The 12,224-nt window shown below is 41.6% G+C and overlaps 1 protein-coding gene across 6 annotated transcripts in view; it reads left to right on the top strand.

Annotated features, from left to right (window-relative positions):
* The window catches only part of add3a (adducin 3 (gamma) a), a 92,867-nt gene extending 82,865 nt beyond the window's left edge, over window positions 1-10,002 (top strand). For 3 of the 6 annotated variants that reach the window (XM_070856492.1, XM_070856490.1, XM_070856489.1), the window contains 4 exons: window positions 306-329; window positions 1,180-1,303; window positions 4,727-4,819; window positions 7,106-10,002. In XM_070856492.1, the coding sequence (XP_070712593.1) occupies window positions 306-329; window positions 1,180-1,303; window positions 4,727-4,819; window positions 7,106-7,356 (492 nt within the window). In that variant the 3' untranslated portion in view covers window positions 7,357-10,002. The remainder of the gene's footprint in view (window positions 1-305; window positions 330-1,179; window positions 1,304-4,726; window positions 4,820-7,105) is intronic. The other 3 variants (XM_070856493.1, XM_070856494.1, XM_070856495.1) reach the window with 3 other exon arrangements.
* The last annotated feature ends 2,222 nt before the right edge of the window (window positions 10,003-12,224 follow it).

Raw genomic sequence — 12,224 nt, 5'->3', positions numbered from 1 at the left:
CAGTAGCCAACACCGTCCCGAAAATAAATTTAACCAGTCAAACAAGTGAAAACACAGCCGTTGGTGTTCTGTTGCTGTGTATGAGCACAGTTAGTGTATGACACCTCTTGACCACTAGGTGGAGACAAGTGAGCACATTTTGAAAGGCAAAAGAAACCTCATAGTTGTACTCTGTTATCAAGACAAATGATGAATTAGACACTTATAAATACTAAAAAGTAATATAAATATAAAAGATTTAAGTTAAAATGTCCAATGTAGTCATTTTGATGCTGATGTTTTGTGGTCGGTTTCTTGTCTTAAAGGATCAGGTGCAGATAAAAGTTCTGGTAAATATCCTCAGGTGTTTTTTAATTGTTTGCAGTGATGTTTTTATTTCTCTTGTTTTCGTGGATTTATTCACCTTTTTTGGCCGTTCAGAACAGCAAGCGTTGCATGTATTCATTAGTGTTGTGTTCTAGGATTGACACCAGTTTTAAATAGATTTTCACCAGTTTTATTTGTCTGCGTCCGACAAACTTACATTCGCTGTTTTCCCATGTGTGAGTTGATGAAATGAGTTGTTTTGTCAGAGCATGATGGTTTTTAAGACATATTTTTACACCAAATCTAGGCAGACATGTTATAAAATGTGCATTTGTATGCATGTGTGTGACTTGTTACATGTGTATGACCGCACTCCTAGTTTAAATTGCATTTTTCCACATCTTGTGCTTTTGGTGTGTTTATTTTTCACAGTCTGGTAAAAAGGTGTTTGTGCTTGCAGACTAATTGTCTGAGAGTTACTGTGCAGAGCTGGCGGTTAGAGGAGCTCTTTGTGATGTGGTCAACACTTTTATCTTTATGTGAGCAGCCTTAGTTATGTTGTAAAAATGACTGGCCTCAGACACACTGAGTGTGTGTGTGTGTGTCTTTGGGAGTGTGTAAATGATCTTTCTTTTTTTCATTTGTGCATTTAAATAATTCTGAGTGTGTGCGTGTGTGTGTGTGTAGCATAAAAGGAGAGAACTGTTTTTGTATGTGCATGCTTTTATGCTGCAATATGTAGATCACTGTGCGTGTGTGTGTGTGTATGCATTGGTTTTTTTGCATTTCAGAGTGTGTGTGTGTGTGTGTGTGTGTGTGTGTGTGTGTGTGTGTGTGCTCCCATGCTCACCCCTCTCCCTGTCTCCTCCCCAGCCATACGTGCCCACAGAGGAGGAGCAGATGGCTCCCTTGCCTCCCAACCCCTTCAGTGAGCTGTCAGAGAAGGACCTGGTGGAGTACCACAAGAACGTGGAGAAGAGGCAACTGGGCCTCAGTGGTACGACAGATACACACACACCAACTTCAATGCAAATTCATACACGGCAGTCCATAAATTCTTAGATGTTCATAGGTGTGTGTGGACTTGATTCTGAACTCGTTTACACTCAACTTGCAAAGACCACAAGAGCCCAGTCACACTGAGAGACATATGGAGTGAACACACTGGCAGGGACACACACACACACGGACAGTGACTTGTACTCAAAGCCAAAGACTTCTCCGTCAGTGGTAGCAGCAAACAATCCGACCAATCCTATCATGAAGGTTCGTTTAACAACAAATTATTGAGCCGGTTTCAAATAATCAATCAGTAATCAATCTGTGAGCCCCAGTTTGAAAGCACACAGGAACAGATTAGTTTTAGCCAGCAAAATTTGTCACTAGATTTGAGTGAGCAGCATGTCTTTCCTGTCTTCAAAGATGTGTGCTCTCATTTTTGGCTCTCGTTTGTGTCAGAGCCTGCTGATGCATCAGTAGGACCAGTGTTATCAGCCAATGTTAGCTTATCCCTCATATCAGTCTATATGTTGGCAGAAATCTGTTGCAATGCCGTAAACTCCAGCGAAAAGCATTTAATTGGTAGCAAATTCATGCATACAATCCTAGATACAATGCTGATTTTTACATGCGTATATGTTGGAACTACAGATAGTACCTCCACCTTTTCTGTCTGTCTGCTGCGAGAAAACGACTTTAACAGTTTAATGCTGGAAATCAAACATTCGGGGTACTTATTGAGCCAGAATACAGTGCGGAGGAATTATGGCGCATGGAGGAGGAAGAGACCACCACAGCTGAGAGTCGAGCATCACCAGCTGGTGAGGATAGCGGCGCAGTGCATTCTGGTTGATGTACGATTTCTACCTTTTGAGCAAAAGGGAATACTTCAGCATGTAGCACCAATAACAGAAATATTTGCACCTTTCTACTGCATAGAGCACTCCGTTTTATAAGGGCATCTTTCCTGTGGTGAACATACTTCTTTAAATGGAATATATTGTGTTTAGATTTATAGGTATTTATATTCAATTTGTAGTGTACTTCAACAAAGTCTTCCGTATTATCATTTAATTAAACAAATAATCTTGCCCAGTGTTCCCAGCTTTTGTTATTGGCTGCAAAAACTCAGCATGACTTCAGCCCTAGTTTGTATCCTTTACACACTCTGTTAGTAAAATCTATTGGATTTGACCCGGAAGTCTCAGATCTAGTAGATTCCTCCCTCTAATAATTGTCAGCCTACTTCCTAGTGTGCTCCATGAACCTTTTTCATTTGTGTCAAAGACTTTAAACTGTAGAAAAGACATGACCCTGACAGCCAGATACAGGCACGTCCTGCTGATGCCTGTTAGTTATTAGCAAGCGCCATCTGACATTTTCAAGTGCTCAGAATCGGCTAAAACAGCTGGAGCAGATTTCAAACGGTGCTCAAATCAGGATCTTAACATGTGCAAATCTGTCCCTCAAATCTTGACTTGCAGATTGATTACTGTACATCCTGACTTCGTTCTGTGTCCTAAGCAGACTTGTTATTAATAAACATCCATATAGTCCTGGGTCCGTAGTGCTGTCGCCTTTACAGTGATCCCAGTGGACACTTCCATATTCTGACACACTGCCGGGGGTGCTACCTACAGACACACTCACACCTCTATACCTTTTAAAATGAGGGCTTGTCCCTGTGAGATCCGCTGCTGCCTTCATCTACATTAACCTTGTGCCTGCACACACACACACACACACCCACACGCACACACATACATACACACACAGATACACACGCATGCACCCACACACAGACACAGGATAGTCAGTGCTAATCATATTAGCCCTCTGTCCCGCTGCCTTTCAGAGAGGCAGGGGAAAAATCAATAGTGAACAGACAGTGAAGGGGGGGTCGTCCACTAGTCCCCTATTCCGTACAGCCCCCTGCCACATTGGATTAGACTTATGTGTGTATTTGTATACGTGTGTGTACATTAGCATGCACATGTGTTCATGCATGTTTATCAGATCATCCAAATGTTCTCATGTGCATCATGGTACATGTGTCAAAGTGTGTACGTGTGTGTCTGCACATTTATGAGAGGCCAGTATGACTAAGATGGCAGACCGAACAGACAGCAGGTCTTCACACCCACCACAGGAGCGGAGCCCGTTGCTATGACACTGTTGCCCCCACAGCCCCATGAATCCCCGATGGGCAATCTGGATGCAAGCTGGAGACCGTCTGTAATGGCCTGATATATGCCTGGGCCACACACACCTACACAAACACACACACACACCTACACACACACACTTTTAGCCTGTGATCAGTTATGTCCTGTCCACTCTGTGTATTAATTTTGTAATCTAAAGTGTGGTTTCACACATTTAATCTGATACAATTGAAGTCCATATTGCGGCTGTCAGTTACCTACTGTAAGTGGTGTGCTTTCATCAAACTGAGTAATGCTCAATATGACAGGACCTGTTACACATTTTAAAAAATGCACTGACTTCAGACTTCATTCATTCTTAAAATTCGCACATTATGCATGCAGCAGCTGATAAGCACATACGAGAACATACAGTATGAGCACTTTCACTGCACAGGCCAGGCTGTTATGCAACCATGTTCTATACGCTATGCAAGAACGAGTTGTGAACGCCCCAGCCAACTGAATGTGTAACCCTGAAAGTGCTAATGAATGTGTGGAAGTGATATGGAAATGTCATTCATTCACACTAATCAGTGTCAAAAAAAAACAACTAATGAAGCTACTAATGCTGAGCCGGACTGTCACATTTACTGTGCTTACAAAAGCTGTTTTATAAAACTATTTTTTTTTGTCGTGTGAGAAAAACAAAAATGGGTTTTTCATGCATTAAGAGCCAGGAACCATAAGGTGCTCTCACAGATTAAAAAAAACAAACCCATGATAGGTTGGGCAATAAAAAAAAGGGGCATTAAAAGTCTTTTAAGTTATTTTTTAGACATGATTATGATTTAAGTGCTGAGCAGATCTGACCTCATGAGGTCTACATTAGGTAAAGATGGCATCAGGGTAATATGTTTGATCTCCCCTGAGCTGTGGGGATTCAACCTGCAGCAAGTTGCTGTTCAGGGCATCTGTCCCATCACCAGAATATTAAGGCACAGCAGAATGTTACAGTGCACACTCAACCACCAGCAGAAACTGATATCTGACATGGATTTTGGAAATTTCGTGTAAAAGCAGCTGTGCATGGCCTGATTCTAACATGTGTATGTTACCACTAATCTCTCGAACCCCCTCCCGACCCTTCATCCCAAATCCCTCCACCCCACCCACCTCTCATCCCACTCACCCCTGCTGTCGTCCCACTACTTCAATCCTCTACACCACCCTGCAATCCTCTCATCCATCCCTCCCCCACCCCACCCGCCCTGCAGATGGAGAGCACGATCTAACCTCCGACGACGGCTCCACTCTCTCTCAGTCTCTGTCTCTCACCCAGTCCCCGCAAAGCACTCCAGCTAAAGAAGGTATCGCTCACTCAGAGAGAGAGAGAGAGAGAGAGAGTGTTTTTCAGAATGATCTTCACTGCCTTGCTGTGTGTCTTTGAGATCTGATGTGTGCTTGAGTGTGTGTGCGCATTAAACGGACTAAGAGCTCCGTTTTCTGCACCTAAACCACTGATCTGTGCTATAAGTTTGTGCTGCACTGATGATTTTAATGTAAAATCTCACCCATCTAAATCATTGAAACTGCTGTTGGTTTTGAAATCTCATCTTCACCCACTAGAGGTGATGAAGGAAACCTTCAAGGCACTCACTGTCTTACTTTACATCACTGCTGACAGTTTTTCAAGGCATACATTTACATTTTCTCGATAACGCATACATACAGATTAATTTCTTACCTCCCATAGAGCCGGCCGACTTCCATTATTGCGGTACAATGTGAAAATCAAGTCATAAGAACTTCTTTATGATAGGCCCATCACATCCATCACAGAAGCAATGGTGTTAACTTGCTTAAAACCTGCTTACCTTGTTTTAAAGATCGATACCACTCTCATGTCTGTACATGAAGCACAGAGCAAGAGCCAGGAGATGTGTTAGCAGAGCTTCGCAATAGGATTGGACTTGTGTTTTTACAGGGAGCTACACATTAGTTATTAATTAGTTTAGTTTCTTCAGAGAACACCGACCAGATTATTATTATTTTTTTAGTTAGCAAACTCTCAGTTTTGAATGCTGGAGCGTCCTTAAACGCACCACAAACGAGAATCATTAAACAAATCATCATGAGATCTTTCGCCGCCGTCTTTCCTTATAATGTCATAAGGCTATGATGTCACATCACATGATTTTTGGGTATTGAATTGTTGCCTTTTGGATCCACAGCCTCATACCTATTAACATACAAATCTTGTTTCTGACATTTGAAGCCAGTTGGTGTACCTCCAGGAGAGACAAAGATCACAGCGGCCTCTGTACAAACTGTAAATAATGACACTATGGGATTGACTTCCTGTCAGCTTCCCTCTAGCACAAACACGCAAAACCACACAATGAGTAACAATTAACCCACGACAGCACGCTGGCTCAGGGGACCCATATTTTGTGACACCAGCGCTGTGAGGTCAGCCAGTTGTTATGCTGAAACCAGGTCAATTGTTGTGTGAACCGCTTTTTAATGTCACCCTCTGGTTTTTTGTGCTAGGATGAAAATAACCCGAGAAGTCGGCAGTGTTTTAGCACAGTTACATGATGCCGCTGCCCTGCATCCTCTAACCTGCATTTGCAACCCAGAGAAAGAGATGTGACACCAGCAGGCCTGTTACGTGAACAGTCATTAAGGGAGTGGGTGTAGTCCACTGTTCAAATCCCTATTTTCTAAGGTGAAAGGAGGACAGACTCTCTGGGCTATCAGGTCACTGGAGTTTTAGGCAGGGATGTTATGAAAGTAGAGCACGGGGACAGCGCGTCTCTTTGTGGGAGGCGGAAGATCAACACACAGTTCAGATGGCGTTAGCGTGTGTGGTACGGCAGAGACAGGAAAGCCTCACATTTACTACGTGAGACGTTCGTGGGCAGACGCAACAACAAGGTGAACGCCTGTGAAATATAATGCAGTCCAATACACTATTCCAGCAAAAGTACAACATTATTTTATGTGCTTTTCTTGTCTTTTTTTTTCCCCCCAAAACATGAATTTGTTCACATTTTACAACTATTCATGTCGACCCCCATATGATGGACATGAGAGTAGATCTGCGTGTAAAAACAGATGTGTCAGCTCTCTGTGTTGGAGTCTGTTCAGCCCTGAACTGTCAAAATGAACACAGTTTTTTTTTAAAAAACAAAATCATTTTGTGTGTTGTCTGTGCAATCACACAACAATCACAACTGTTTGTGAGCATAATTCGTGTTTCCCAACATCTTATTTACCAAAGCATCTCCGTCTTTTGGAAAAATTATAGTAGATTTTATTGCCGTTTATTTGAAGTGTTTATTGGGACAATTTTATTTGATAATCGTTTGAATTTTAATTCATTTTTATTATAAATGTTATCAGAAATTCCACCAGTCTGTTTGAGCTGCAGACTGTAGTCTCATTCTTTCCCACATTAGTAATCTTTGAACTTTGCACTAATGTGAAGCATAAGCTTTATGGTCATATATTCATTGAGGGTGTTGTCTGGTAATGAGAGGTAGGTTGGTTGCGTGTGTGTGTGTTGTAGAATGTGGCCTTGCTCTGTTTCTTGTTACGGGCCTGTCCTCACCTAACCTGTGCCTCACCCCTCCTCCTCCTGCCTCCCTCAGAGAACCACACAGGCCTGATGAACGGCAAAGACAACCACGGCGACGTGGACGAGGAGCTGTCCAAGCGCGTCAGCCAGCTGACCACCAGCGTGGAGAGCGTGGAGATCACGGTGCGCTCCGGCGAGAAGATCGAGGAGGCTCTGTCTCCCGAGAGCTCGCCCTCCAAGTCGCCCAACACCAAGAAGAAGAAGAAGTTCCGCACCCCGTCCTTCCTGAAGAAGAACAAAAAGAAAGAGAAGACGGAGGCCTGAGAGCGGACGGGCAGGCTGGAAGGCCGTCTGCACACAAGAAGAAAGAGGGGCGGCAGCCACCATCTCTGTTTAATGTCTGTGTTTTTATTTTGTCTCCGTTTTCAATGTCCCTTTATGTTTTTAATTTTATTTGAAGTTTTATGTGCAAAAGGCAGAGGAACAGATTACATAAAAATGAATTGGTTTGTAACAAAAAAGAGAGGTCTCTCCTGAAAAAAGACACATTTGTGAATTTTTTGGGATGGCTAATGTGGGTCCACAAATTAAAGTTGCAGCAGTTGTAGGGTGAGTTGAGCGGGTGTTGGGTGTCTGCACACCTGATCACCCATGCAGGACTCTAACAGGGCTCCTTGGAAGCTGTAAAGTGTCATTTGAGGCCATTTAGATCCTGAATAACTGGCTCCTCCTGTGCTGAGAACAGAACTTGAAACCACCTCGAGTATTTCTTGCTTCAAAATCCAATTTTATTAAATGATTGGATTGCAACGTGAGCGTTGTAAAACTGCACAAGTTGAAATGAAACCTTTTCTTTTTTTCTTATCAAAACTCCCCATGTCTGTTATGGTTTAGTTTTTGCATTCTGGTCACCTGACTCTGCATAGGCAACTGAGAGGCCACATGAAATTTGAAGTCACTGGAAAACTGGTCTCAGAAAAACAGCCACGGGGTTTGTGTTGATTTATTCACGGTGAGAGAAGTTTTTTTTCTCGCTCCCTCGCGGGCTTCAAGCTTCTCTAAGCACAGGCTTTGACACAAACCGTCTCTTCAGCTGATTGTGGTTGAACTGCAGATGAGTTAAAGGGTTACTAGACTGGACGAGATGGAGAAGATGAAGGCTGGCGGTCTGTCACTTACTTGACATTATCTCAAAGAGCCGCTGACTCTCAGAATATTTATGTAGCATTTTCATATCTTCTCCTCTTCATCTCAATGGGTTTTTTTTTTTGCCAAACTAATTGGAAGAAAGGACGACTCAATCTCATTTTAGTAAAGCGTCACTGTTTGTGTCTACTTCGTCATCTCATGAAATTTGATCTTTTTTTTACTGAACACAAATTTGGTATTAGTCAACTCTGTTTTGTACTCATTTCTAAGCTTTTCCAGAGAATACAGATGTTGCGTATGTTTTCTCTTTTTGCAAGAACTGATTTTACATGGCTGACTATGTTCTGTAGTGACGCCTGATTGCTCAAATTATATTCTAATCTTCAGAGTACACAAATTTACTATATAACACAGATATATGAAAACTGGATATGTTGGCTATAGATTTTTAACTATATATTTTTTATTTTATTGTGCTGCACTTTTCTCATGGTATATAACACATTTTTAGTCGCAGGTGGTTTCACCAGTGAAGGAGATTGTGAAGTATTTTGTAAAAGTTTGGCAAGTAGCAAGCGAGGCATGGTGTCGGAGAAAGGTCAGGACCCTGAAAGTGAGTCGAACGAAGAAAGAAAGAAAGAATAGTCTTTCATTGGTGTCACACATGAGAAACGATCTCTGCTTCTCAACTCAGAAAAAAAAAAAACGAAAAAAAAACCAGGAAGTGTAATGCTGAAATATTACGTCAAACTATCTGCAGTCGCCAGCTGAAATGAGAGTCTTGGAGTGTGGAGCGGTGACATCTTTAGTTTGGTGTGTTTGTGTGTGTGTTTTTAAAGCCATATTGTAATTTTTTTTCCTCCATTGTTTGTAATGATGAGACAAGGGTTGCGATGCTCGTGTGCCCGCTCGGCCATCAAGGACCCTAATAAGACCTCTGTTAAATCACCCCAGTGACTGCATCGACACCCCTCAGGCTCCCAAAAAAACAACTTTGTTTTTTTTTTCTTCTTTTTTTTTTTTCCAGTAGCCACAACCACAGCAGCTACGCCTATTTGCTTAATTTGCGATTTATTTCCTCCTGGGACTGGAACATTATACGGAGGTCATATGGACATTGTATTTTTATTTGATCGCTCTGCAAGCCGGGTCATCATTTCAGCTTCTAAATCCTCCCCTCGTGTAATTTCTCTAGTAAACACGATCGTGTTGTAACTGTCAGATGACCCACAGTTGAACTCTGCAAAGCCAAAGTGTGATGGGTTGCCATATACCCCAACCCCCTTCCACCCCCCCACCATACAGTTAAACCAGATGTACCAATATCCCAGCTAGCAATGTGAAGTATTGGATTTGGAAGGAGGGAGGGTTTAGGGACAAATCTTTAGCTGTGTTAAATGATAGCTTTTGGCTCTGGGCAGAAAGCCGAGGTCACAACTGAAAGATGGAGAAGGGAGGTGTGAGTTTGGAAATGGAAGTGCATATGTGTGTATAGTAGAGAAGGGCAGGGGGGACAGGACAACCTGACACTAACACACCATGTTTTTATCACTCAGACTGTCTTTTTCTTTCATGCCATCTCTCTTCCAGAAAAGTTCTCTTTTTTTTTTCATCCTCCATTTGAATCGCAGTACACTTTCTTTTTTCTTTTAGTTTGCAGAGAGCACTAGGCTTTTTTTTTATTAACCATTTTATGAGCAGAAATTGCTCCCAGATGAACTGAATGTGCATTGCATCCTTTTTATTTTCTCCTCTTCTGTTTCCAACTGTTTGCACCTTGCTTTACTAATGCCTCTCTATCCACCTCTTTTTTTTTTTTTTTTTTTTCTGTTTTTAAAAAAAGAACGAGTTTTGCTTTGGCATGCCAGAATGAGCCAAGCTACTTTGTGACCTGTGAAAATCCTATATAAATGGTTATCTAATGGAGTTGCTTTTAGATGTATTGCTAATCAGTGTAAATTCACAAATAAAACTGTATTTTAAGAAATGGAAGCTCATTTTTCATGATTTCATGGTCATTCTTCGAACTGTTTTTAAGTTCAACATGATCCATACACACTCATTTTACTTTATACCATTATCATGAATTGGGCAGTTGTAAGATTAAGTGTACATATTCACAGTTTCACAAGCTTAATGCTGCATTATTCCTAATAATTTCACAGCATTGTAGAACAGCTTCAAACAGATGGACCTATGCTGAAATACTTCAGTGTTAAATGAGCAGGAAAGAACCTGGTGCCTTTTTTTTTTTTATCTTAATTCATGATGTTCAAAGGTGAGAATGACTGTACTGTGTGCGTGAAAAAGTTCAATCAGGACGTTATGGCACATGTGTGGCAATGATTGACTAAATGCAAATGAAAATACTACAATGATCATAACAGAGGCACAGAAATGTGGCACAAAGACACCTCCTTTGACAAATTGCATTTCTCCATGTCCCCATGGCCATAGAAAGAGGTGGTTCACCTCTGGATTATAGAGAGAGCAGTTTAAAAAGAAATTATTTATCCAAAATACTGTATATTCAATCAGAAGGTACATATTAAAAGAGGTGTACCCATCAATATGAGATATATTTTGTTATTGACATAAATACTGTATGTGATTTAAAGCAGTGGTTTCCAATCTGGGGGCTGGGACCTCCATTATGGGTTGTGAGATGATTATTGGTGTAAGGAATACAAGATACTTCATAAAAACGAAGCGATCTTTTGTTGTGAAACACTGTATAGTTTATTTGTACTTCTAAATATTCAAATAAAACATTCTCCTCATTATTCACAGATATGCAACCAGTAATGAGAGGAGAACCCGAGGTATCATCTTTTATTCCTTCTTATTCAGTGTCAAAATCTGGTGCCTACATTACCCACAATGCAACACAGCTGGTCAGCTCACTGTTTTCTAACTCCACACGCACCAAGATTTCCTTATTTGTCAAAACTTGTAGTCGTCACCTCCAAACCGTTCTGACTCAAGTGACATGACTTGAAGCAATTTATCAGATTTCACGAGGCTCCCTCCAGACACACATTCAGCTTTTGCAACTTTTTTCACAAATGCAGCAGTACTCCAAGACCTGTAAACAGACTTTAATGTGTGTTTAATGTGTGCTCTTTAAGGAGCCAAAAGGAGACAAGGTTGTGAACCACTGCTTTAACAATGGTTATGTTCTTCTAGTTGTTTGTACGTTCTAGTTTCTCTGCGCCCCTTTGATGTGTCTAGAGATGCTAACTGTACCGCCAAAGGGTCAGCTCCACTCCTGATATCTGAATCAACTGCACTCTTACAGCAACAACCGAGACGCCTGCCTCGTGTTTGTGCAAACAGGCCACAGCTTGACGCGACATGGCGTCTGTGCTGCACAGTGAGCGCGGACAGCAGAGAGCATCCAGGCAACTCGGGGACTCTGTGTGCATCCAATGAGCAGCCAATGTGCCTTGACTGCATTTATATCCTCAGATGCAAAAGAAAATATGCAAAACCTATATTGTGATAGTGTGCTAGCTTCCCATTTAAGATGTATCTCTGGTCTTTCAGTATCTGCCAATTGACTGAATATTAACATTTTGACATAGAACTAGCAGAGGCGTTGCCCTTTTACAGACACCTCAAGTTAATTTATTTTCCCCTAAATGTTTATCTTTATGATGCTAAGCTGCTGCAGATATTATTGATGAAGATGTCCACTCTGCACTGTCCATCACTTCTTATGATGTCTCTTTCTAGATACAATCTGATTTAGAAAAAAAAGAAGAAGTGATGATGCCTTTTCTCAACTTGGCCGATTTTCATTCAGCTGTTTAATTAGTATCAGTGACTTGAACTGTTCTGGGGAAAACAATACAACTCAGCTTCCACCACAACTGTCAGAAATGATACTTCTACACCAGATTAACAATCAAATTCTGTTTGACTTGATCTTTGCCTTGACTGAAGCCCAAGATAGACACATCAGGGACTGTGTTAGTGAAAGGAGAGAATGAAAATGAGAGAAACTGCACTGGCCCCATATTTTCCCCCCTGTTCCCCCCCCG

This window comes from Pempheris klunzingeri, chromosome 3, assembly GCF_042242105.1.
Source record: "Pempheris klunzingeri isolate RE-2024b chromosome 3, fPemKlu1.hap1, whole genome shotgun sequence".
In the NCBI taxonomy this organism is placed as follows: domain Eukaryota; kingdom Metazoa; phylum Chordata; class Actinopteri; order Acropomatiformes; family Pempheridae; genus Pempheris; species Pempheris klunzingeri.
This window is presented reverse-complemented; position numbering and strand designations above follow the sequence as displayed.